The sequence below is a fragment of the Monodelphis domestica genome, chromosome 2 (assembly GCF_027887165.1).
Source record: "Monodelphis domestica isolate mMonDom1 chromosome 2, mMonDom1.pri, whole genome shotgun sequence".
Lineage (NCBI taxonomy): Eukaryota > Metazoa > Chordata > Mammalia > Didelphimorphia > Didelphidae > Monodelphis > Monodelphis domestica.
Window position 1 is genome coordinate 199,630,133 of NC_077228.1, and position 27,676 is coordinate 199,657,808.

The 27,676-nt window shown below is 41.1% G+C and overlaps 1 protein-coding gene across 5 annotated transcripts; it reads left to right on the top strand.

The window, feature by feature from the left end:
* Positions 1 to 27,657, top strand: SNX11 (sorting nexin 11). 5 transcript variants are annotated; one of them, XM_056816854.1, is made up of 8 exons: positions 18,510 to 18,739; positions 21,218 to 21,367; positions 23,188 to 23,242; positions 23,580 to 23,666; positions 24,148 to 24,248; positions 25,278 to 25,373; positions 25,594 to 25,854; positions 26,168 to 27,657. In XM_056816854.1, exons 2-8 carry the CDS (start codon positions 21,357 to 21,359, stop codon positions 26,439 to 26,441), a joined length of 885 nt encoding a protein of 294 aa, XP_056672832.1. In that variant the 5' UTR covers positions 18,510 to 18,739; positions 21,218 to 21,356; the 3' UTR covers positions 26,442 to 27,657. The 5 variants fall into 5 exon arrangements, with proteins under 5 accessions (XP_016286008.1, XP_056672832.1, XP_007482421.1 ...); XM_007482360.3 differs by having other exon boundaries at positions 18,521 to 18,739; positions 25,642 to 25,854; XM_016430522.2 differs by lacking the exons at positions 18,510 to 18,739; positions 21,218 to 21,367 and adding an exon at positions 1 to 163.
* The last annotated feature ends 19 nt before the right edge of the window (positions 27,658 to 27,676 follow it).

Consider the following 27,676-nt stretch of genomic DNA (forward strand, 5'->3'; position numbering starts at 1 on the left):
TTTGGAGAAAGCCTTTTGGAGGATCTCTGATGAGGACCACTTGGGAAGAATCTCTTGAGAGAGGCCTTTTGGAACAGTCTCTGGCTGGAAGGCTCTCTGGTGAAGTCAGCTGAAATGGAGCTGGCCTGGTGTCACTAGAATCCTTGTTTAGTCAGACCTTGTGGTGAGTGTTAAAAAACTGACTGATTTCTCTTTTAAGACTCAGGTCTAGGCCATATTGGCTTGAGGCCCTTCATACTTATTCCTTTCTTACTCTCTCTCTCTCTTTGATTACTCGTTGTATTGTTAATTAAAATCTCTATAAAACCCAATTGACTTGGGTATTTGAATAATTGGGAATATTTCCCTGGCGACCACCTTATATTTGATTTTAAAACCCAAGACACTGTAGTGAAACATATTTTCTGCGGTCAAATTTACTTACCCTCTCTTATATCTATCACAATTTATATCTTCCACTATTTTAATCACTACAGTTTAAGACCTCAACCATTTTAAATCTCACACCTCTCAATTTCCACTTCACACATGTAAAAAATTTTTTTAGCATTTGTATTATAAAATCTCATGTTCTTAATTCTTGCCCTCCCCTCAACTAATTTCCTATTCTGTGGAATGGAAACAAGAACAGAAAATTTTTAATAAAATGGACCCAAGGAAATTTCTGAAGGGAGAGCATTATCTCTAGGGGACAATAAGATAGGTTCTTTTAGAAGATAAGATTTCAAACTCTACTTTGAAGGAATCTAGAAATTCTACAAAGTTGAGGAGAAGAGGGAGAGCATCCCAAGCCGGAAGAACAGCTTGAACAGACTTGGCTATCCAAGAGGAAATGCCATATATGTGGAACAGCAAAGTAGTCAATTTGGCTGGACTCTAGAATATGTGAATGAGAGTAATGTACAATAAGTCTAAGAAGGTAAGCTGGAACTAACTTGTGAAGTGTTAAAAATAATATAAAAAGGGGCAGATAGGTAGCTCAATGGAGAGAAAGCCAGACTTACAGTGAAGTGGAACACTTCATGCAACAACGTCCAGACACCCAGAAGTTTGAATTAGTGGAACCTTTATTTTTACTGGCCAGGGTGCCCTCCTAATGCGGGTTGCCCTAAACAGAAGTTTAATACAGTTTTTATAGTTCTGGTAGGCAGGAAACAGGTGGACTCAAACACTTTCATATATACATTTCCTAATTGGGTTTGGCAGAAGCAAGTAAGCCTTATCTGGCAGAAACAGATGTGCCATTAGTGTTACTGCAGGACGGGGTACATTCCATCACAGAGTCATGTCTTCACATACTATATACTATACTAAGCTCAAGTATCTTCTTACATACCATATGCTATATTAAGCTCAAACCTTTTAGAGCTTCCTGACTCCTCCCTAGGACTAACTATAGATCTTTGTCTGCTTCAATAGATAAGACATAGTGGGTTCAAATGTGGCCTCAGTCACTTCTTAGCTGTGTACCCCTGGGCAAGTCACTTAACCCCCATTGTCTAGTCCTTCCTGTTCTTCTGCCTTCAAACCAATACATTATTCTGTGATGGAAGGTAAGGTGTTTTAAGTCATAAAGAGGAGTTTATATATATGAGAGATTACAAAGGTAGAAACAATAAGACTTTGATAGGTTATAGGGTATGCAAGAGGGAAGTGTTGAGAATGACACCTAGTTTGCAAGCTAGGTACCCTTAATAGTACTCTTAGTAGTAATAGAGAAGTTTGGAAGAGGAATGTGGATTCTGGGGGAAAGATAACGAGTTCAGTTTTGGATATGTTGATTTTAAGATGTATATAGGATATCTAATTTGAAATGTCCCATAGGCAGTTGGAAGTATGGAACTGGAGACCAGCAGAGAAGTTTAGGCTGGACCAAGAGATCATCTGCATAAAGATAGTAATTGAATCCAGTGGGACTAAAGAGATTTACAAAGTAAAATAGGATAGAAAGAGAAGAGATAGCTAAGGACTGAGCTTTGGGGGACATCTATGGTTAGATGATATGACTTGAATGCAGATCCAGCAAAAGAGACTGAGGAACATCAACATAGGTAGAAGAGGAACCAAGTAAGAGTAGCATCCTGAAAAAGATGTGTGAGAAGTAATTTGACCCCTACCCCATTTTAGTAGAATCCTAGTCATCTTAAATCAATAATTTTATCCTTATGTTTAGTTTTAATCATTATTATTTAGGTTGGTGTGATTTCATAAAGATAGTGATTGTTATTCTTAACTAACAATTATCAGAGACAACTGTTAGTTATAGCTCAGTTGAATAGTTTCTAAAAATAAATCTTTCTTTTCATAAACATTATATTAATCTTTAACTTTTCAGCAGAGCATTAAAGAGGGGCCTCTACCCAGATGTCACAAGGTTTAGTTAATAGCTCTACGGTATATTAAGAGCCCTTCCATCCTATATCACTTCCTCCTCAAGACTTATGTCAGATAGGGCTTAATCTAATACTGAATCCTAGCAGTATAGAACCCATCACTAGGATGCTAAGGGGTATCTTGAAGATAGGGTATAGATGGGCTGATTGTCATGAGAATGGATTATAGATGGGATGCTTGCTATATGTCCATGTTATTGTTTGGTAGCAACATGACCAAGGGGTGTACCAAGAGTTTGGAGTCCACCAATGAGATGATGAATTGATGCCTGGGCTGAACAGACACATGAGGATGGGTCTGGGTACTGAAGGGAATAAAAACTGTACTTTGGAGAAGGTTAGAGGTCTTAGAGCATGAGGAAAGTCTGTGATCCTATTTGTTGGAGGGGGCTCTGTCCCTTTAATAAATAGTTATTGGCTCAGAGCTCTGCCTCAGTTGTTTTATTTGTAAATTAGAAAACTTCAAGGCCACAGAAGAGAGAATAGAGAAAAGAGTTGACAATGTCAAAGGATGCAGAGAGGTCAAAGAGAAGGAAGATTCAGAAGATGATTGTTGGATTTGGTAATCAGAAGGCCATTGGGAACTTTGGAAAGAGTCTTAATGGAATGATGAAGTTAAAAGCCAGATTATAAGCACTTAAGAAGAAAGTAAAGGAAAAGAGAGTTGTCACCTATTATAGGCAGCATTCTCAAGGGGTTTAATCACAAAGAGAAGAAGATGCTTGCCTTCTTAATGGGTGGAGGAGAGTTTGGAGGAAGGAAAAGAATTTAGAAAAAAAAATTAAAAATAATGTAAGAAAATAAATAAAAATAAAATGTAAGGCTGCTGGGTGATCTAGCCAATAAAGTAAATGTACTCAGAGTCAGAAAGACCTAATTTCATATTCAGTCTCTGACACTCAACAATTGTGCTACTCTGGAAAAGGCATAACCTCTCTCAGCCTTGGTTTCTCATTTGTAAAAGAGAGAATATTTACTGTGAGGTCAGTAGGCTTGTTGTGAGGATCAAATGAAAAAGCTTGCTATTATTTTTAACAACAACATAAAATACCAGGAGGGAGAAGAGATATAGGATGATAGTTAAGTGAGATGGAAGGATCAAGTATGGGTTTTTTGAAAATGGGGGAGACTTGCTTAGGTGTAGATAGTAAAGGAACCACTAGACATAGATTGAAGATTAGTGAGAAAGTGGAGATGACAGAATGGGCAATCTGTTAGAGAAGATGGGATGGAATTTGATATGTAATATAAGAGCCACCTTTGTTATATGATACAGGGGTGAAGGGAGGAGAAAATGTTGGAAAGTATCTGAGTGATGTTGGAATCATGTGTGGGAATCTGGTAATGAGTGATTGGATCTGAGGGCCATTTGTAGCTATGGAGAGTGAGTTAGGCTGCTAAGGAGACTAGCAGTTAAAGACAGAGAGTAAGATAAGGATTGGGGCCAGCATGCCTGAGAAGGACCAAGCAGAAGAATCTTGGCACCATGACTGGGTGCTATGATCTTTGTTTATTATGGTGAAGAGAAAGATTTTTATAGAGAGTAAAATATTAAGCATTACAATATTCTTGGGGGAGGGGTGTTACTTTCCCACAGGATAATGTTTATGAAAATGGCTTCACACATGAACATTACCAGGGTTGTTATTACAGACGTAAGCAAGTTGAGAAACAGTGATTGCTAATCTGTTCTTAGGGAATGGCAGGTTTGGTACTTTCAGTCATGATGGTAGAAGGACTTCTTTGCTCTTCATAGTGAAGGGGGACTCAGGGTTTAATGATGACCTTTGGCAGAGAGCAGCAGTGCCTCTGTGTGAGAAATTGGAACCTGCCAGCAATCTCAGGTAAGCATGGCTACTTTCCTCAGTGGGCCTCACAGAGTGGTATGATAGGAGGAGATGGAATCTATTGAGGCTAAAGAGATTACCAAGTGAAATAGGATAGAAAGAGAAGAGATGGCTCCAGGACTAGTACTTGGTCTACTCTAACATCTAGCTGCCCCTGGAAAAATGTTTCTTCTTCTCCAGAATAAACTTTGATATCTTTTTATATCACTTTCTTTTCCCAATATAACTCCTCTCCTAGAGAGCCATCCTTGATAACAAATAATTCAAAAGAGAGAAAACTAGTACAGGTCAGCTAAATCAACCAACACATCAAAAAAGTCTGACATTATTTGTTTTGTTCCACACTGTTATAACTATAAATGATCTAATGTTGGTATTGAGTATTGATAGCTGGTTGCTAATACCCAGCTATTATAATAAACTAAACTAAAGCTGTCAGAGTTAACCTATTTGTAGGCGGTAGATGGACAGCAGGAAGCAGTTTGATACAACCTATTTATTTCTAGTAGAGGTAGGAAAACTTGGAGTTAGGAAGAGGATAGGAATCTCTTAACCTTATACTAAAATACTACCCACCCCCCAATAATTAACTGCTTTCTTTGCAGCCTCTTCTTGTCTACAGAGTAAACCTCCTTAAACTATTCTCACTAATCTTAAATAATATTTTTATCCAACTAACCTTAAAGTAATATATAAATCTTCAGAGAAACTGACACAGCTTCTCTCTCTCAGAGAAGACCAGGCCCCTGACTGCTGCTTCTCCCTCATCTCAAAACCAACTGCCTGTCTCAGTTGACACAAACAGTTCTGTGGAGAACAGGCCTCAGAGATATGTCTAACTCATCTCCCTCGGAGTATTGAGAAGAAAAACCCCTCGGTAACTAGCCTCTTAACTACAAGTAGTAAGTCTTTCCTTCTTCAACCTCCTTAAATCTATTCTTCTCAACTTCAACTGCCACCAGCCACTGTCAGAGAGAGCCCAAACAGCTACTCCTGTTCTCTGTGACTGCCTGAGAAGAAGGAACACAGAACTTCTTTCCTTCACTGCTTTTCTAGTCAGCCTCTTAAAGAGCCCGAAGCAAGCTCTGTCTGTTCTCTCTCTTAAAGGAGACAGCATGATATTAAGAAATTTCATAAAACTTCTGCTCTTAATGAAACAGAGTAATCTTACTTAACTTCTTCTAAAGTAGAAACTCTGCTCCTAAGAAGACAGAGTGAACGTTGAATAAATTCTTTATAACAATATCCATAGTCTTCCCACATCTGCAACAAAACAAGGGAGGTGCTTTCTCATATTTCTTCTTTGGGGCCAATTGGTTATAATGTCTACAATATTCAGTTTCTTTTTTTTTTCATTTTTTTATTCAAGGATATTAAATTTCTCAATTATATTTAGTAACAATTTTTAACATCATTTCCCAAAATTATAAAATCCAAATTGTTTCCTTCCCTCTCTTCCTCTTCCAAGGTGATAACCAATTTGATCTGGGTTATACATGTATTATCATGCAAAATATACTTCCATATTGGTCACTGTCATAAGAGAATACTCATATAAAACCAAAATCCTAAAATAAAACCATAAATAAACTAATTGTGCTTTGATCTACATTCTGATTCCAACAGGTCTTTTTCCCTGGAGGTGGATAACATTCTTTGGCATAAGTCCTTCAGAATTGTCCTGGATCATTGTGTTGCTGAGTAAACCTTTCACAGTTGATTATCCTGCAATATTGTTGTTACTCTGTACAGTGTTCTTCTGGTTCTGCTTATTTATTTCTGCATCAGTTCATGCAGATCTCTCCAGCTTTTTCTGAAATCATCCTGGTCATCATTTCTTATAGCACCACCAACATATACCACAGTTTGTTCAGCCATTCCCCAATTGATGGACAAACTCTTAATTTCCAGTTCTTTGCCACTAAAAAAAAAGAGCTGCTATGAATATTTTTGTATGAATAGGTCCTTTATTCCCCGGCCCCCCTTTTTTTTGCATACAGACCCAGTAGTGGCATTACAGGATCAAAGGATGTGCACAGTTTTATAGTCTTTTGATGAAAAATATTTTAACCTTGAGAAATATTATTTTAGAATTTCTAGAAAAATTATTATTTTTAAAATATACTTTTACATTCTGAATAGGCAGTCTACCATGTTTTGTATGTTTCATTCTTCAACTCTACTTCTTGGAACCCTTGCTTCAAGGATCAGCTCAGTAGTAACCTCTGTCAGCAAATCTTTCTTGATTCTCTTGGTTATCTCCCTACCTTCCTGCACTCCTGGGCCCCCTCAATGTCTCGTGTATTTATTATCTGTGAATATATTTCATCTGTCCCCAGTGGAATGTAGGTTCTTTGAGAAAAGGCTCTATCTCACTTCTTTGTATATAGTAGATATCCTGTACCAACATAATGCCTGGCACAGAGTTGGAACATATATACTGTTTGTTTGATCCTGGGCAAGTGACAACTTCTCTTCTAACATATAAAATGAAGATTTCTTATGTATAAAATAAAGTTAATAATTACTGTCCTGCTCATCTTGGAGAGTTTTTATGAGAACAAAATGAGATCATTGATAGGAAAGCCCCTTTATACTATAGCATAATGTAAATGTAAGATATCATTATGGGGTTAGTTAGATGCTCAGTGGATGGAAATGACCTGAGATGGGAGGTCCTGCTTTCTGATTTGATGTCCAATACTGGCTAGCTGTGTGACCCTGGACAAGTCATTTAACCTCAATTGCCTAGCCCTTGCCATTCTTCTGTTACAGAATTGATAAGATAGAAAGGATGAAAAAAAAGTTATGACAATTTCCAGAACTATCCTTTTCTGGACAATCCTTGTCAATAACAAACAATTAATCAAACACTATTAAGTACTTATTACATTTAAGGTGTTGTTAATTATCCCCAAATTATCCTGACTATAACTTGTAAATAGTTATTTGCATGTAGTCTCCTCTACTAGAATATGAACTCCTTGAGAGCAGGGATTGTCTTTGCCTTTCTTTGTATCCCCAGAACTTAACAAAATGCTGGCACATAATAGGCATTTAATAAATGTTTATTGACTGACTGACTGATTTGTATTTAAGATACCAAGATAAATGAATAACATAGCACCTAATTTCAAGACATCCATATTTCATGTTCTTGCTTTGAGTTTCTGTTTGCCAGCATTCTTTCTAAATGTGGTACCTAGAATATAATACAAAACTACAGATATTTGATCAAAGGGGAATATGTATGTCTTGTAGGGAAGGGGGTTGAGATGGTCAGGGTTGAGATGGACAATGTGTAGCATGATTATTATCTCACTTGCATTTTTTCAGCAGTTACTTTAGATTGTTGACTCATAATGAACGTGTAGTTTTTTGTTTTTTAATTGCCTTAGCATTCAGCATTCTGTTCTGGTTAATTAGGATGTATGGGTGTTCAAGGAGGACTATTACCTCTGATGTGAGGGTTTGCCAAGACTTTTTGAGGCCTGCTTCTCCATCTTTGTTGTTCTTATGGCATTTAACTCTCAACATGTGGCTCTAAGAAGCTTTAGTATGCACAACGACACCCTGCTAAACCATTTTGGCAGAAGGGCTAAACCAGGTCAGTGTTACAAACAGGCCTCAAACTCATGGGTAAGTGAGGGGGATGTCTACCCCAAGTATGTGACTTCCCCTAGTGGAATGGGTAGATGAGAACAATTTGTTTCAATAGCCATAAAGGTGCAGAAACAGGTCCTGTGGAGTGCTCAAAGCTTGGTCAGACATTGAAGATGCCAAGATCATCCATTGCAGTCTGGGCCCATAGTAAGTTATCCTGCCTTTTGTCTTTGTCACTGGAATTTAGATGCCCCTGAAAGAGAGTGAAGCTGACTACTTTTGCAACTCTGCCTCACTTAAATCAAATTCATGTACAAGTTATTACCTCCTGATGGCATTGGTCCTCTTCAAAAACAAAGGACAAACAACGAAGTATTTAATTAATATTTGCTGAGTTGAATTAATCAGTAAGAAGTCTAAACAACTTTTCATATAAAATGTCTTTAAGCTAGAGCTTTCCTTATTCTGTATATGTAAAGATGTCTTTTTTTTTTAAAATTTAATGGCACATCTTGATATTTATCCATGCTATATTTCTAATTGAAAATTTTTATTTAATTAATTTGGAATATTTTTCCATGTTTACACAATTCATGTTCTTTCCCTCCACTCCCCCCCCCCCCCCCCGTAACCAACTAGCAATTCCCCTGGGTTTTACATGTATCATGGATCATGATCTAGTTCCCTTTTATTGATAATTGCACCAGGGTGATCATTTAGAGTCTACATCCCCAATCATATCCCCATGGAACCGTGTGATCAAGCGGTTGTTTTTCTTCTATGTTTCTACTCCCACAGTTCTTCCTCTGGATGTGGATAGTGTTCTTTCTCATAAGTCCCTCAGAACTGTCTGGATCATTGCATTGCTATTAGTAGAGAAGTCCATTACATTCGATTGTACCACAGTGTATATGTGTAAAATGTTCTCCTGGTTCTGCTCCTTTCACTCTGCATCAATTCCTGGAGGTCATTCCATGGAATTCCTCCAGTTCATTATTTCTTTGAGCACAATAGATACCACAATTTATTCAGCCAATCCCCAATTGAAGGGCACCCCCTCATTTTCCATTTTTTTGCTACCACAAAGAACATGGCTATAAATACTTTTGTACAGGTCTTTTTCCTTATTATCTCTTTGGGGTATACCATGCTATATTTCATCTTGTTAATATTAATCTATTTTATAGTGTCCTTAGATCTTTTGTATCCTAATTTTGTCACATGCTATAACACAAATTTGGAAAGCCTAACTTCTATATTGAGTGAATCCATGCTGGCTCCTAATGGTTATCTTGTCCTTTATTAAGTGATTCATCACACCTGCCAGTCTGGGGAGGAGGAAAGGATGGGAGGGAGGGAGATGAGGTCGATCATATAGTTTAGGAACACTTGTATGGAAAATTGATATTACATGTAATTGGTAAAAAATAAAAATATTAAGATTAAGTGCTAGAATTTTGACAGAAATAAACATCAAGTTAATTGATCTATATTTAAATAGATCTATGTGCTGTCATAAATTTGGAAGGGTCCCCGCCCCCCCCATACAGATTACACTCCATCCATGCCTGCCTATTCTATTACTCTTGTCTATGTTCTTCTCTAAGTTCATGTTGGGGATCACTCAATGGCCTGAAGGCCTTCCTTGTTTTCTCTTGACATCACGAGGGTACCAGTGGAGCACCCTACTTGTCCATCTGTCATCCTTCATCCTGACCAGATAATTTCCTCTTTATCATACAATCCTTTGATGACATCTGTTCTTTTCATTGAAGCTTGACATTAGTTATACAGTACATTCTGCTCTCATCCACTATTCCCTTTCCCATTGTTCTCTGTATGATAATAATTTTTAATTGTGCGGAAATTATTGAATTCTACATCTCACTGTCATACAACAATAGGAATAGAATGCTGCAATTAAAAAGATGGCCTTTTGTTTTCATAGGAAGCTAGGGGTCACTAAAGGAAGGTCATAATTTTCCCAAAGGTAATCCAGCCTGCTGTCCTCTTTTTCAGCTCTGGCCCTACTTGTGGTCATTAGTATGATCTAACCTAAATATACATATTGATGGACAGGCTAATAGTGTCTAACCAAATGTGTTAATTATCTGTGAAATGGACATTTTTTGTCTCCTTAGTCTGTGTGGATAAGGAATGATCATCCTGTATAAAAGATCACACCAAATTCCTTTGAGTGATAATAGCTCTTGTGGAAAATTGATATTGAATTGTGAAGTAATTTTCCTGTTAGCCCCCTCCCAAATAACAGCCTGATTCTAAGTTCAGACTGAAACAGTTTCTTCCCCAGACTATGAAACTGGATTGGGTCCTCCTTCCTTTTATTTAGATCTTAACAGGATTAAGGGCAGAACTGGGAGCCATGTATTACCCTGATTAAGAGTGTGCTGTAGCCACTAGGTTGAATTATTGTGACCTAGTCACATAGCAGGGACAAAAGGGCTTATTGGTATCCTCCAGAGACCCACTTCTTCCTGTGATGCAGTAATGAGGGAGGAGTTGGGGTCTCTAAGCCTACCTCCTCTGTGGGTATTTACCAATCAGAGATGTCTTGAGATGTCCAGGGGAGGAACTGAGTGATGAGGTCACAAGGAATTGACTCGCCTTTGGCTGAGCTCTGATGAATAAACTTAATTAATTTAAAATTAAGAAATACTACCTCTTTAGAATTTCAATTGCTAAAGATCAGCAAACCACTGAAGGGATTATTATTAATTTTTATCCAACAAACTTTTCACTCCAAAAATACTGGGCCCAAGTATGGGACATTTTTCGCCCATGGAGTGATTTGTCTGCTGAATAGAAATTTGTATGTTTCTGGTTCTGGTTAAGCTGAGACTTGTTGCAGCAATTTTGGGTGAGAAATTCTTGTTTAATGTATCACTTTGTCTTTTTGTATTTCTTATGAGCAAGCCTCCTGTATATTTGTGTGTGCTTGTCTGTAACTGGTTTGTTTTTTTACTCAGAAAGGGAACAGTAAACCAAAAAAGTATAAGCTTAATTTAGAGTAAAAGAGAGATGACCCTCATTTTTTTTGGGGAAAAAAGAGAAACCAAACTGTGGATAGGTTGTCTAGCTGAATCACATGCCCCCTTGGGAGAGACCCCTGCAATGATATTAAAAATATATATATAAAAAAGGGAATTCCCAAAGGCTCTAGAGGGGAAAAAAATTTTTTTTTTAAAGATAATGGGAAGGGCTCACAATAAGAATACTATCCCATGAGGAATACCACTAGAAAAATTGCTCCTCTCTTGGGAGCAAGGAAAGCTCCTGCTAGAGCAAGGTATGACAAAAAAGAAAACAATTATATTTTGTAATAAATGATTTAGAACTATGAAAAGTCTGGCTGGGAAACACCTTTGGCCTCAAGATGGTTCTTTTGACTTTAAAACATTGAAAAGATGAAGATGAGTGATAGTGGATAAAAGTCCCAAAGAGTTGGAGTAATGGTATTTATGGGACACATTATTGAACTCCTCCACAAAGATTCAACCAAGTAGCCTAATCACTCCCCAGACTCCCCTTATCTTTTCAATTCCTTCCTCTCCCATAGCCCCCTTTTTCCCCCAGACTCCCCTCCTCTGACTGCTTCCCTTATTCCCCTCCTCCACTTCCCAGCCTCACCCCAATGCTCCCCCAGTTCCACCCCCCCATTCCTTTCCCCTACATTCAAGCACCTTTCTCCTTTCACCTCCCACCCCCACCTAAGGCCCTCCCATCTCTATTTCCCTTTTCCCCTCTTCCTAGACATTCCCCCTATTCTGAGCTCTTTCCCCCTACTCTTCCCCTCTTTCTGAACCTATCCCAGCCTTCCTACCATCCCAGCTGCTCCTCTCCACATCCTCCTCCCTGTTCCTGTTTCCATCCAGATTCTGTAGTGCATTATAATTCAGGGAAGGGCATGTTTCCTCAGAGAAGTTGCCACACATGACCAGAAGGACTAGGTGGTAACGCTAAGACAACATATCCCTTTTAGCTCCATTTATCTCATTACCTAGAAGAGAGCTACTCCTGAGCATTGTGGGCCCCATTTGTCCAAGGGTTACATGTTTGCTACCTGGTCTGGAGATTTTTGTATAACCAACTACCTTCGATGAGTAGGTAAAGCCTGAGTCTCAGGAAATGGCTACACTTTCTCCTGGGATTTGGGTTTACCTATTCATCAAAGGCAGTTGGTTAGCCATCGGTGGTGGTGATAATAGGGAGGGCTGCTTCACATGGTTTGCTGGCCTCAATCATTGCTTCAGAAACCAAGATGGAAGCAGGATCAGTGAAGGGGGAAGGAGGAGAGAATCTTTATTCTCCGTGCTCCTGGGCTAAAGGGTTTTGGCTGGCTTTGTCTGAGCTGGAGAGAGGTGGAAATCAAGGTGATGGTAGTGGTTCATCTTGCCTCACACATACTGCCTGACTCTCATCTACGTGTCTTGCTACAATGTGGCTGGCCAGTGTGTCTTTTGGGAAGCAGTTGGTTGGCAGTTGGTGGGCAGCAGTTGGTCTGGCTCCTTCTTCACAGGAGTTGCTTCCCTGGATGAGAGCTGTGCTAGAAGCAGTCAGTGATCTGGGGAGGGGAGGTTTTCCTCAGATTTTTTAATTTATCTGCCCTCTGATAGCTTTTGGTCAATGCTTAGAGGTGATAGCCCTTTCTCTGCAATTTTATTTTTCTCAGTGATGGTTAGATGATAAAAGATGATAAAAAGACATGAAGTCTTTTGAGGGGGCTGCCTCTATTCCTTCTTCCTGAACCATGTTTCCCCATCCCATTTCTTCCCATCCTCACCTTTTTCCATCTTTCCACTAAGCTCACCAAGTTTTGAGTGTGTTAATTTAATTTTTGGATGATCTTGACAAGTTCTTCATGGACTTTCTCTCCCTTTTCATCTCCCCCATGGATATTGGTATATAAGCTATAATTATAGTCATGGTTGTCTTTTTTATAAACATTGATCATTAGCACTACAACATGATGATTAGACATCCCATTAGACATTGTTTCTTATTTCCTTCGGGTATATAAAACCCACTCTGTCAGCTCCTTTCTTTGCTTATATGGAGACAGTCCTTTCATTTGTCTACAACTAGCTACCTTATTTTACTTTCATTTATGACCAGGATATCAAGATGATTCTGCTTGGCTCAGCTTCTTTAGAAATATATGGATAGTCAGGCCTAGAGATGGGAGGTCCTAGGTTCTGTCAACATGGAATCTAGAGGTCCCCAGATATGTAGCTTGAAGGTATTTGGTGATCCCCAGTTTATTGAGTTTGGAGGCAGAAACCCCAGGTTTTGACCTTGTCACATGAGAGTTCATCCCTGAGGGAAAGTCCTACTTCACTGATCTCAGATGTCAAATGACTCTCCTAGTCTCCAGAAGCCTCTCCCATTATATTACACCCTCCTTCCAAGGATCAACCTCAGGACCTTCACCTTGTGAGACTGGCAAGCTACCTACTGTGCCAAATCTTAAAGTCTATTGTTAGTCTGAGATTTGTGAAATAGGACTTTCCCTCAGGGTGGAACTCTCCATGTGACAAGGTCAAAACTTGGGGTTTCTGCCTCCAAACTAAATAAACTGGGGATCACCAAATCCCTCCAAGCTACAAGTCGGGGGACCTCTAGATTCCATGTTGACATAGTTCAAATCTGGCCTCAGACACTTCCCAGCTGGATGACCCTGGGCAAGTCACTTGACCCCCATTGCCTAGCCCTTACCACTCTTCTGCCTTGGAGTCAATACACAGTATTGACACTAAGAGGGAAGGTAAGGGTTTAAAAAAAAAAAAAAATATATATATATATATATCCACTGAGTTACTGAACAAAGTTCTCACAGTTAGAGTATCAACAATTAAATTAATTTTATAGACTAAAAACTTATTCTCAACCTCCTTTCCCACCACTCAGCTGCCATCATTACAGAAAGGGGCCACAAAAGATTGAAAACCATTTTGTATTTTTCTCTGTTTTTTTAAATATTAAAATTTTTTTCCTACCAATTACATGTAGTAACAAATTTCCACATATGTTTTCCCAAGTTCTATGATCCAAATTGTCTCCCTTTCTCCCTCCTTTCCCCCTCCCCCCACCTTCCTGGAACTGGCAAGCAGTTCGATCTGGATTATACATGTATTATCATGCAAAACATATTTCCATATTTTTGTAAGTGAATAATTTTATAAAACCCAAATCCCAAGATATCCAAATAAACAGGAGATAAATCATATGCTTTCACCTGCATTCCTACTCCAACAGTTCTTAATCTGAAGATGGATAGCATTCTTTGTCATATACTGTTGAGAGTAGCTAAGTCTTTCATAGCTTATCATTCCACAATATTGCTGTTACTGTGTACAATGTTTTCCTGGTTCTGCTCATTTAACTCTGTATCAGTTCATGGAGGTCTTTCCAGCTCTTTCAGAAATCATTCTGTTCATCATTCTTTATAACACAAATAATATTCAGTCACCAGCATATACCACAATTTGTTCAGGCGTTCCCCAACTGATGAACATTTCTTTAATTTCCAGTTCTTTGCCACATAAAAAGAGTAGCTATAAATATTTTATACAAATAGGTTCTTTCCCATTTTGTACATTTTCTTTGGTTCATAGGTTGCCATTTTTTTTGTTTCATAAATTCATGCCCTTGTCCTGAAAAAGCCCTCACTTGACCTTTCCAATCCTGCTATCTTCCAATTTTTCTTCTGCCTTTGTAGTTAAACTTGAAAAGGCCATCTATAAGTGGATGCTTTCTCACTCTTTTAAACTTACAATTTGGCTTCTGACCTTATTGTTCTCTCCAAAGTTACTAATGATTTCTTAGTTGCCAAGTGCAATGACCTTTTCTCAATCCTCATTCTGCTGGGCAACTGTTAATCACTCTTTCCTACAGATACTCTCTTCTCTTTAGGTTTTCCCAACCCCATTCTTTTTTATTTATTCTAACCTGTATGACCATTCCTCTTTCTCCATTGCTGGATTCTCTTCCAAGAGAGCTCTCAGAGCCATCAAAGATCTCTATAGTCTAGGACTCTACACTATTTCACTTGGTAATCTCATCAACTCCCCAGGATTTATTTACCAGCTAGCTCTATGTAAGTGATTCTCAAATCTACCTTTTCTTGCCTCAGTCTTGAATCTCCACCTGTCTCAGAACTCATCTTTCCTCCAAAACAGCCCCCATTTCTACCTTCTTTTTTCCTGTAGAAGGCAAATCCTCACAGTCCCTAAGGCTTGCAACATAGGAATCATCCTGGATTCCTTCCCAACTCTCATCTTCTATATCCAAGCTGTTGCCAAATTCTATTAATTTCACTTTTGTAGCATTTTCTATCACCTTCTCTCCTCTGAAATTGCCACTACTCTAATGTACCTTATGCCAACCCCTCACCCCTAGATAGTCTGCCTGCCTTAAATTTCTTCCCATGCCAATCCATTCTCCATTCAGCCTTTAAAATGCAAGTCCAATCATGTTATGCTCCCCTGCTCAATCTCCCTATTGCTTCTAGAGATAAATATAAAAACACAGTGGCATTCAAAGCTCTTCATAAGCTAGCCACCTCCTGCCTTTCCAGTCTTCTTATACCTTTCTTCTCATCACATATTCTTTGATCTAGTGACACTGGCTTCCTGGCTGTTCCAAGAATATGACATTTCACCTCTCGGCTCCAGGGATGTTCACAGGCTATCTTCCATATCTGGAATACTCTCCCTCCTCTGCTCTGACTATTGACCTTCCTGAATTCCTTTAAGTCCCAACTAAAATTCCACCTTATATAGTGCCTTCTTTCTCTTAATTATTTTCTATTTATCCTGCATATAGCTTCCTTTGTATGTTTATTTGCACACTGTCTCCCACATTAGATTGTGAACTCTGCATGAGCAGGATCTATCTTTGAACTTTTTTTTTTTGGTCCCCTGCACTTAGCACAGGGCTTGGCACATAGTATGTACTTATTAATGTTTGTTGATTTATTGATCGCTGAATACCCATTTGGCTCAATCAATAAGCATTGATCTCTCACCAACACTTAAAGTTCAATATGTCAAAAATGGGATTAATTGATTTATCCCCTAGTGAGCCTTGACCTCTATATTTCCACTTGAACATTTCTGCTATTCTCCCAGTTATTTGGGCTGAAGGAAGGACACAAAAGGTAATGTTATCCAATTTTACAGAAGAGGAAACTGGCAGGCAGAGGTTAAGTGACTAGTCCAAGGCCACATAGGTAACAAGTAACTGAATTCACAATGAACTTGGATCTTTTTTAACTTTAGGCCTAATGCTTTCTCTACTGCGCCACCTAGGGGCCCAAAACTAGAAGTAAAATTTTATTTTTACTTTTTATTCAGTCAAAAAATCCCATTGCTTTTCCCTTCACAATCTCTTGCACCCATTCCTTCCCATCACTCCTACCCCACCTAAAAAGGTGATATGTGATTGCCTATCATGCAAAAATACCAAAGCAATTGAGAGAGAAAGCTTACTGATCCAGCTCAGGCTTGTTGCAGGGCAAGAAGGTAAGGCATACTGCCTTAGAAATCTAATTCCACCAAGACAACTGTGTGACCATGGGCAAGTTACTTCCTTTTGGGCCTTAATTTCCCCACTTCTAAAATTTAGGTTTGGACTTGATTGGTTATTTCAAGTTATTTCAAGATATTGTTAAACTTGAAAAAACAAAGAACTATTAAATAGTCAGAAACACCACTTTTTAATTAAAGAAAAAGGGGTGAGTGCATTATCAGGCCTCTTCACAGAGCATACATGCTACAATGCAGACTCTGGTTGCTCTGGTCACTGGACCCCTGGGAGTAACACCATTTAGAAGAAAACTCCAAAAGAGCCATTACATTTGGGAAGCTTAAATATCCTTTTTGGTGAACTGGGGACTGAGGACGAGCGGGAGAGTTGATTGGTTTTACAATGGTAACTAAGAAAATGAAGAGTCCCGGACAGGAATAACAGTGAGGGGTTGATGCTTTACGATGGACACAAAAGGGAAAAATCCAACCTGAGGGCTAGGCTACCTAGGTAAAGGACTTTGACCTAAAGGGGAGAAACCATTGGGACAAAAAGAGATGCTTAACACCAGATTAGATTAGCTCTCCCCACCTAAACTACTTTAGGGTCTATTGTTAGTCTGAGACTCCGGAAGTTGGACTTTTCCCTCAGGGGGGGAAACTATAGTGACTACTTCAAACTTGAGGTTTGAGGTTTCCACCTTCAAGCTAATTAAACTGGAGGTCATCAGATCTCACTAAACTACAAATTTGGGGGTTTCTAGATTCCACGTTGACAATCTAAACACTCTGAACCCATGGATACCTTCCTTTTGCAGAGAAGGAAAGAGGCCCAGAGAGACGTGGCCACCCAAAATTTACACAGCAAATTAACAGCTGAGCAGATATTACAAATACAGCTATTTCCCCATCTAGAGTTCTACTATACAAGCCTGATTGACTATTGTCATTCAAGAGAGATAGCTTCCTTCTAGTTTATTGCTTAGTCACCTTGGTCTTTTTTTTTTCTCACCAGTTTGCCCCACTTCCCTCAGACCTCTGAAACCTGGAAGCTTTAAGGAACAAAGTCCAGGGCCTCAAACCTATTATTTAAGAATGAAGAAGCCAACAGATACAGGTTGAAGGAAATAGGTAATAATAGCTCACAGCAGATTTTTGTTATAAAATAGAGGCAATATGGTACAATGGAAAAAAGTCTGAGGACCTGTATTCAAATCTCAGCTTGGTTGCCCCGGGTAGAACACTTCCCTTCTCTATTTTATTATACAATATATGCAGTTTAGCAATCCAGTGATTTAAAGATACAAAAGAGATGCAAACAGCAGGCATTTAATAAATGCTTTTTGTCGACTTTAAATCTCGTGCACTTAACAAAATAGTTTTTTCAGTCAGTATTCCCTGTTCATTTATTCATTCTTTAAAGAAAAAAAATGTCTTAGAATCAATACCAATACCACATATTAGTTCCAAAGCAGTGGATAGCAATAATATCAATAGTTGTACCCCATTTTTGGTGGTGTTGTTTTCAGTTGTGTCTGACTTTTCATTACCTCATTTATGATTTTCTTGGCAGAGATATTGGTTTCCTTCTCTAGCTCATTTTCCAGAGGAGGAAAAGAAGGCAAACTGCTTTAAATGACTTGCCCAAGGGCACATTGAATAAGTGTTTAAGGCTAGATTAGAATCTTCTCAGGAAAATGAACCAGTTGAGAGATTGAAAACAAGTGAAAAAGTGGAGAGGACAGAGGAGATGTTTCTCCAAAATTATTAATCACTTACTTATTTATGTGTCCAGCCATTAAAGTAATGTTCCTAAAGCAAGAGTCAGATCATGTCATCCCACTACACAATAAATTTGATTAGCTTCTTCCAGGAATAAATACAAAATGCTCTCATTGGCGTGAAAACCTGCCACAGAAAACATTTGGGCAGCCTTTAGACCTTTAAACACTCCGCCCCATTCCAGCCAAGTTGTTGATTGGTTGTAGCCACAAAGATGGGAAAAACGTGTCCTTGGATTGGTCATTTGGAACTATATTGGCGCCCCCGCCCCTAAACCCACCCACTCATATGCGCCAAGCACGTGGGCCGCCAGGGACCTGGCCTGTAATTGGTGGCCTGGAGAGAAGCGGAGACCCCACCTACAACCCTCCCTTCCTCGGAAACCTATGCTCAGACCTTTGGAAGGGCAGGGGCGGGGCGTTTTGGGACTGTAGTGGTTGGCACCTAGTGAAGCCGCCTTCTGCATCCCGTCATGCCCTGGGGTGTTGTGCCCCGGAAGAAGAAGCCGGCGATCCCGGCTATATGGCGGGGCTGGGGAGGTGCTGGCAAGGGGCGTAGCCGATATATTCAGGTGAGTGGGCTTTGGGTGTACCTTGGGTTGAGGCAACGCGGTGGGTAAGGGGGAATAAGGGGCGTAGCCTAAGGATCTCTGGCTACTGTGGTGGGGTAAGGTCTGACCACTAACCTCAGGGAGGGGTAACAAGTGATGTCGGGGTTGCGGGGAGACTGCAGCCGGGCCGGGGGCGGGGTGTGGAGGACCGGGCCTGGGGAGCCAGAGGTGAGAGCAATGGCTTGGGGGTGTCAGGAGTGAGACTAATGGACTAAAGCCGGTGTGTCTGGGGAGTCAGTGGAGCAGCACTGGGGTGCCAGGGTACCTGTTGGAAAGACCAAGCCGGGGCAGAGGCCAGTGGAGCCGCCCTACGGTGCCAGGGGACGGGCAAAGGATTGTAGCTTTAGACTAGAGAGGAACCTCAAAGCCCGGCGAATCCATCTGTTCCCCTCCCCCCCCCCCATCTCCCCATTTTACGAATGAGGAAACTAATATTAGAGGGTACATGATCTTCCCATGGACACATACATACAGCTATTATCTGGGGCGGGATTTGAATTCAGGTCTAACTGGAGCCTCTTTCAGCCCCTTTACTACTCTACTCTGTGGCTTTTGGGTATATAATTCCACTCTCAAGTTGTGCCCTTCCTCCATCCGTGCCCTTTAAAAGCTCGGTGATTTCTTGACTCACTCTGGGCAGTTCCTGTCTTTCGACTAGGGACTTACCATTTCAGGGAGGTGGTGGTGGCGTCCCACAAGATCCCAGGGATTAGGGCCGCTTTTGTTTTCGGTAAAATGTGGGGAAGAGGTTTAGAAAGGTCAGGTCAAATTTACTCTAGAACTCGGGCTGACGAATGGAACTAGAGTTAGTAGTGCTGTAGCATAGTGGATGTTGGATTTGGAATCAAGAAAAACCGAGTTCAAATTTTGCCTCAAACACTTAAGTTTTGGGACCCTGAATAAGGCTATCATCTGTAAAATGTAGCACCTACCTCCTAGTTTGGTTGTGAGGATCAACCTTTACAGATCTGTGTAAATTCTAACTAGTATTACTGGAAGTAAGTTTTATTTGCTTTATGTTTTTTACTCCCAACTCCTCTTGACCTCATTAATAATTGGTGAGGTAGGGAGGAGCACCCATTGTTCATATTCCTAATGCTGATATGGAAATTGATACCCAGAAAGGTGGAGTCTCTTGTTTTGAATCACTAGGAACTCAATCTAAGAATCCAGGCTTCCTTACTCTCTGTGCCCTCTATTCTTAACAACACAAAATCTTGTAAATTCCCCCTGGGTTCCTTTCAGGGCATCTATTAGGGGGAAGATGGTCTACTGGAGATCTAATGTTCTCCGGAAGACTACAATTAGTTACACTTGTGGTGATTTAGACTGGCCCTGACAACATCTTTTCCCTTCAGCTTAGACTTTTTATGTCTAAAGTGCCAACTGATACCAACCAGAAGGGTTGAGTAACAGTTATGATGATTCTATTTATTTATTTTTCCCCAAATCCTGGTAGTTTAAAAGGAAAAAGCAAATGGGCCACTGGACTGTTTTTTCCTTGCAAATTCGTTAAAAAAAAAACAGTTAAACTGAGCCACAGTGTCACAAGACTCCATAGTTTGAACTGCTGGTGTCCTGATAAGATAAGATAAGATAAGATAAGATTCTAGGGGGAAGAAGTGAATGAAAGTTATAGATGTGGTCTAAATGAGCTAGGAGGAAGTGTGTAAAACACTTTGTGTAATTTCTCTGTGTATGTTGTGGAGAGCTTCAATAAGCCTATTGATGCTGATTGGTATAAGTAACTAGATTTTAAGTGGTTTGTATCTTTCATAGAAAAATAAAACATAGGGGGCAGCTGGGTGGCTCAGTGGATTGAGAACTAGGCCTAGAGACAGGAGGTCCTAGATTCAAATCTGGCTTCAGACACACTTTCCAGCTGTGTGACCCTGGGCAAGTCACTTGACCCCCATTGACTAGCCCTTACCACTCTTCTGCCTTGGAACCAATACACAGTATTGATTCCAAGATGGAAGGTAAGAGTTTAAAAAATAAAATATAAATACTTCTTTGACTTTTAACATACATAATAAGGCCTTTTTTTTAAACCCTTATTTTCTATCTTAGAAGCAGTTCTAAGTATCCATTCCAAGGCAGAAGAGAGAAAAGGACTAGACAATTGGGGTTAAGTAACTTCCCCAGCATTCCACAGCTGGGAAACTAAGGAGGCTAAATTTGAAACCAGGTTCTCCTAACTCTAGACTTCGTTCTCTATCCATTGTGCAGGCCCTTTTTTGTTCATTTTGAGGAGGTAGGTTCTATGCATGTTGCCATTGTGTGGTGGGAGAAGTTATTGGGAAAGTTGATAGTAGAGCCAGATTTTCCCAAAATAATGAGATGCTGGCAAAGGCAGCATGGGAAGATAGCCATACATCCATTAAAATAAGGTCTTAGGTTCCTTTTTCAATGCCCAGGTGGTTTTTGTGATCCTTATAGATGGTGCATTAGAAGACTATACTACTCTTAAGTGTTTATGTGGGGGAGAAAAAGATCTGAAATGTCAGTAGTCCTGTTGGGCTGGTGAATTGCCAAAATAACAAGAAAAAAAGGATTTTCCCAAGGCTAATTTGTGCCTATGCATCTGAGGTGAGTGTGCAGGTTCTTTTGAGTAAAAGTGACTTGTTTGCTATGGGATGTTGAATGAAATGCTCCTGCAAAGTAGGAGCTTCCCATCTCGGAAGTTCAGGCTCGAATGAAACAGGTCAGCCCATGGAAGAACACTGTTCAAAACAAATTTGGAAATCAGAAAGGCCTGGGCTTGCTTAATATTTTAGTCCAATCTTGTTATGTATACCATTCAAACGTATCTCTGCATGTGATGCCTGTCTGTGGAGAAACCTTCTGGTATATTGGAGCGAATTAGAAGAGCTGTTTGCTCTGCTAATTTCATGGTGCAAATGAGTTTCCTTTCTGTAGAAACGTTAGCCTTGTGTTGGCAAAACATAAAATAGAAGGAAACTCATTACATCCGCTCCTAATGCTAAGGCAGAACTAATAAGAAAATGTGTTTAAAATTAATTGTGAGACTGTAAAAATGAGTGGGTGTGTGGTGGGGAGGGGGGGGAGGCGGGGTGGGCAGAGAGGAAGATCTTTGCGATAGTCTTGTTTTCCCATGAGCCAGGCTGCATCATTTGTTGGCAGTACATATTGGCTGTAGTCCGTTTTCATTTCAAGGTAAATTGGAAAGGGAAATTAAACCTTATTGTTACAGTCTTGAGAGAGAAGGGGGTGGAGGCAGCAGCAAGCCTGGATCCTGTAGGAGAGGTTCTAGGAATAATAAGATTAGTGCTGTATTTTAACAGAAGGTGACATCATGGGCCCCTTTGGACTCCTGCAGCCCTAAGCTGCTGCCTTCATGGTCCCCTTGTCAGAGTGGGCAATGTTGCTACAAATGTAAACCTGCTCATTGTAGAAGGCTCAGACTTTAATGAATCTTTACAAAAGGAGCGTAAAAGGGTCCTGAGTTGACCTGCATAGCTGTGGGGTGGCTGGCTGGGCAGAGAGACAAGCCGGATGGAACACAAGAGAGGAAATGATAGAACTGCTGGCTCTAGTTCCGAGGAACAAATGAAGTAGGGAAGAGGGAAACTAGACAGTCATTTTGGGGGCCCCAGGGGTGCTGCTGCTGCTGCTCTTCATCTCTACCGAGGTGAATCTGTCACTAGGAAAGCACAAACAGGCTGACGACTCCTGAGAGAGTGTCTGAGTGGGGCTTTGGTGCTTTCAGGCTTTTGCTGTTTTTAAGTAGCCAGGAGGGGGCAGTGTTGGGCCCACTTCTAAAGCTCTGGCTTCTGCACTGCTGTCAGAGTTGTCTTCATGACTGACTACCTGAATGACAGCCCTGAAGGGTTTCCAGCTCAGCCTGTTTAGTCAGCCTCTTTGGGATCAGCTCCTTGGGATGCACATGTGTTTGGGTTTGTTACTGTTATGCTTGGCCTTGCTCATTGTAATAGGAGTGTTAAATTGATGCCCCAGTCCACAAAAAATAGAGTTAGTCTTAGCTCAGAAGGGGGTAGAGAAGGAATGCCAGTACATATGGACCCTTAGATTAGAGGTGAGTCAATGTGGGGAGGGTTCCTACTTTCTATAAGTCATCAGTCAGGGTGCAGGGGACAGCTAGGTGGCTCAGTAGATTGAGAACTAGGCTGAGAGATGGGAAGTTCTGGGTTCAAATTTGGTCTCAGACACTAACTTTGTGATCCTGAGCAAGTCACTTCACTCCCATTACCCAGCCCTTACTGCTCTTATGCATTGGAATCTATATACATTATTGATTCTGAGGTGGAAGGTAAGGGTTTAAAAACTTTTTAGTTTAAGCTAAAAAAAACATGAATGGGGTGACAGTTTCTCTGGTCAAAAGGGCTAAGAATAAGAGAGGTAATGATGATTTTCTTTCTCTTCATTAGATGGTCCCCTCGGATGGGCTCTTCCTATAGGATGCTGGAGAATCAAGAACAGGAGGTAAGAATGTGCACTCCAATTTAGTTTCTAGTTGGGAGAGATAGTAGGGATATGGAAGGAGAGAGACCAGAAAAATTTTTTTTCTTGCATAAGTACCTCTTATTAGGTCTTGCAGTCCAGCACAATACTTTTCTCCTTATAGTCACAACCTTAGGGGTTCTGTTGAGGCTGTAATTAACTCCCCTTTAGTAGACTAGACGTTGCTGTGAATCAGTTATTCCAAACCCCAGTCTGTTGAGTGAGGGGCTGCCTGTGGGGGAACTAGCTAGCAGTCCTTGCAGAATAGTCTTTGATATATGATCCATCTGAAACTAAGATAAGTGTTCCTCTGCTTCAGGAATTGATTACTGTACGAGTCCAGGATCCCCGAGTACAGAATGAAGGTTCCTGGAATTCTTATGTGGACTACAAGATATTCCTCCATGCAAGTATTGGGGCAGGGAAAACCAGTTGTCTGCTAACATTGACTATTACATGACAGAAATCATTAGCCTTCTTGACTCCAGGATTGGGGCAAAGTGATGCTACTAGCAGGTGTAAGGCACAGGGAGATGGGTTAAAAAGGTATGAAAGGAGAAAGACCTTATAGGATCATCATCAGTGATTGTATTAAGGGACACACAAGGAGCACTAGGGTCAGAGACTGATTCTCCTTGCTGGGAAGTATGAGGCAGCCTTGTACAAGGGATGAATGAAGGACCTTCAGCACTGTTGTGGAGAGTCAGGAAGACCCAAGTTCCAAGTTTGCTTCTGGGCATTTAATATCTCTAAAATAGGGAGGTTGGAGGATGATGGAATTGTAACATGAATCTGATGCCTAGGGTTCCTTAGAGACCCCACTGAGATAATGTTTGTAAAATGCTCTGCAGAGTATCAATTGCCTCTTATAATGGTCTGTCCTCTAGACCAACAGCAAGGCCTTTACTGCCAAGACATCTTGTGTGCGTCGCCGTTATCGGGAGTTTGTTTGGCTGAGAAAGCAGCTCCAGAGAAATGCTGGCTTAGTGTGAGTAGTCTGTCATTTGGCTTCTTGGGCCCTGATCCCAAATGTTTAGCAGTGTTCTTTTTTTTGGGGGGGAGGGGGGGAGGTCCTAAAGCACAGAAATGTTTGAATTTGCCAGGCTGAAGGAGAGGAAGGAATGATGTGGGGGGGAGGAGGCCAGAGGGAGAGAGAAGGAGAGAGAGATACAAGTGTGAGTGCTGGGGGCAAGTGAATAGGACAGAACCCTTGACTTTTAAACTATGAACCTCATAGAGCTGTCCTCATTGGAGTAGTGCTGCTATAGAACAAGCTTCTGTTCTAACATGCCAAGTAAAACTTGAACAAATTTAATACTGAAATTGCAGCCATCAGGCTCCTCTACTTATCTGAAGGGTCGCTGCTTTTCCATCTGTTTGAAATACAGAAATTGTGAATTAGGAATGCAGATTCCCATTCCTGGGGATTCAGCTAATTAGCTAACTGAGAGCTTTGGTTAGAAAGGAGATGTTGGGTTTTTGTGTTTTTAAACTGAAGTTTGAAATGTGAAAGTATTGGGACAGTTTTTCCATGTTGGGGTGACCTAAGTTCTCTGCAACCTAATTCTCTGATTCTTCAGTGATGATAGGATAATTTATTGAAATTTATTGAAATTTTTTGTTGTGAACCATAGGTCTTGGATCATACTTTCCTTATTTTTAACCTAGGTAAATTCACTCCATACTCATTGTCCTTTGCTAGTTTTCCTACAAGTGAAGTCCCATTTAAGAGGAACTGTGGAATCCAAGGTGACAGTATGAACTGTTCACTTCTGCCTCATGTCCACTACTGGAAGAATAGTTTAGATTTTGTCACCTCTCATCACTAGAATCAGTTGAAAAAGCTTTATGTCCACATCTAAAGTTATAGAGGTTTCACTTTTTTCTGTGATGGGGATAAGAAATGGGCAGTTTTGAAAATAGTTCATTAAATGCTAATCATAAATAGGGCTGCTTTGCAAAGGGTTTCCCTCATACTGGGGGCCAGAATTATGTTCTTCTCTCTTGTTCCCTCTAGGCCTGTACCTGAACTCCCTGGAAAGTCCACCTTCTTTGGCAATTCAGATGAGTTTATTGAGAAGCGTCGACAAGGTCTTCAGCACTTCCTGGAGAAGTGAGTGGAGATGGCCAGTTGACTTTTGTGCCAGCCAAGGGGATGCCTGCATGTGCCAAGAAAGGGGTGCCCCAGGAGACAGGTAGCCTGGGGTAGGAGGAGGCAGGTCCTGGCTAGGATGGAGGAACTTTGTCACAGATGGGGATGTCTATAATGCCCAATTTCCTGAAGCCTTGAATGCTCACATAAGTTAGCAGTTCCCATGGGACCTTCATTTCAGGGCAATGCTATCAGGATGCTCTCTAATCACTACTGGATCTGGCCATAGAGTCCTGCAGAACGTGGTCCTCCTGTCTGATAGCCAGCTGCACCTATTCCTGCAGAGCCAGCTGTCAGTGCCAGAGATCGAAGCCTGTGTCCAGGGTCGGAGCCCCATGACTGTAGCTGACGCCATTCTTCACTATGCCATGTCTAACTGTGGCTGGGTCCAGGAAGAGAGTATGGGTTCTCCTCACTTGGCGATGGGAGACCAACGTAAGAGGTAAGGAGACTTAGGGGCCAACAGTAAAGTAGAAAGAATTCTGGAGTCATGAGACCTGAATTCAAGTCTCAGCTTTGACACTAACAGTGTGACCTTGGGTATAGTACTTGGCTTTGATGCCCTTATCTAAGAGATGGGGTCAAAGAAAGAAGAATGTTCCCGAGGACTTTGCAATGATCACACTTGGTTACCTTCTACCAAATGAGTCTAAATTAACCCTCACTGAATCATCATGACTTAGTATGTAAAACCTGGGGAGTAAGAAAGGGAAGAGTTCGATTCCTTCTGTGTTCTCTCCCCATATCCTTTCCAGTTGCTGTTTTATACGAAGATCCAGTTGTCAGGCTTCTTCATCACCCCTCCAGAACGAAGAAAAGGACCACTTGTCCGTGTGGGCTCCTGTTGTTGATGCTGGGGCTCCTCAAGTGGGAAGCTCCTCTCTTCCTCTCCCAACCTCATCTTCAAGCTGGGACTTTGTCAGATCTGATGAGAAGACCCCCCAGCCCTGGAATAGAGCGGAGGAAAACCACTCAGTTCACCCATCTTATGACATGGACTCAGAATCTGGACAGTTGGAAACTGTCTGAGAAGTGAACACTTTGGTCTCAGATCAGATGGGAAGGATGGCTGACCGTGCTGTTGGGTAGGGGGATCAACAGTGTCTAAGGTGGTTGGCCTCCTGGGCAGCCTTAGCCTTACACAGTGGGCAGTGGCAGCAGCTTGCAGCCCTCCTCCCTTGCTTTGCTGCCCCCTACCTAGTGCTGGGCAGATAGGAAGCTCTGACTGTTCTCTGCACAAATTAAGAGCTTAGGGTCTGTTTTGTCTTTAAAACTCCCTACCTTGACTCTCCTGGGAGCAGAGTTACTTCTGATGTTTGTTTATATGAATAAAAATACCCTCTTGCAACCCCCCTAGCTTTGGGGGATAGGGGTGTTGTTTGGGGAACCTAGAGAGGTAAGAAGGTGTTAGCTTTTGCTTCCTGCATTGTCCTGGGGGCCACCCTAAGCCAGCTCTGGCATCCCCTTGCTTTAGAAGTGGACTGTGTTTAAAGTGTTGCTTGTTTTGACTTCACCCTCTAGCTGTTTGTTTTGGGAAGTTGGCCTCCTCCCTATCCCAACAAATCTATTGACTAGTTAGTTCTCTTCTGGTCCCCTTGTTCTTCTTGCTCTTCCATCAGCTCTTGAGATTCTCCCGGCTGTGGCTGGGGCAGCACCAGCCTCCCTTGCAGCTGGAGCCCAAGGCAGCTGCCATCATGCTCAAAGCATACAAGCAGCAGCAGCTTGGTATCCCTATTCAAAAGAGGGACTTGGACCTAGCCAGAAGGGCAGCAAACAGCTGCTGTATTGGAAGCTACAGGTCGGATTGGGAGTGGCAGCCTTGGGCTGAGGCTTTCATTTCAGTCTGGAGGCAGAGAAGTTTGACTTTTCTCTGCCAGCTTCATTGCACATCATATTCCCTATGCCCCAAAATGTTTTTCTTGCTGTATAGTTGCTCTCTGTTCCAATAAGACAGCCTGTTCAATTCACTAGGGCCAGGGGACTGAGCTTGTTGATGAGAGCTTTGTTTTTCCCTGTAAGCAAAGGGCTCTAGGGAAGAACAACAGGATGCCTTTAGACAATGAGGCATTCTGGCCTCCTGCTGGCATTAGCAGGGCTCAGCTCTTCCACTGGCTATTCTATTTATTCCCTTCTGCCCCCTCCTCTGGTCATTACACCTTGTCTGTACTCTGTTACTACCAGTGGACACCCACCATGGGATTCAGAGTGGAGGTGCTCTGGCCTGAAATAAAATTCAAGTATTTAAGACTGTTGTTGCAATTCGT

What these genes read in the sequence shown, in the direction of transcription:
- SNX11 (XM_056816854.1), top strand. An exon ending in CAGAGAAATGCTGGCTTAGT is followed by an intron (nt 24,249 to 25,277) that starts GTGAGTAGTCTG and finishes TGTTCCCTCTAG; the next exon opens with GCCTGTACCTGAACTCCCTG. An exon ending in CTTCAGCACTTCCTGGAGAA is followed by an intron (nt 25,374 to 25,593) that starts GTGAGTGGAGAT and finishes CCTTCATTTCAG; the next exon opens with GGCAATGCTATCAGGATGCT.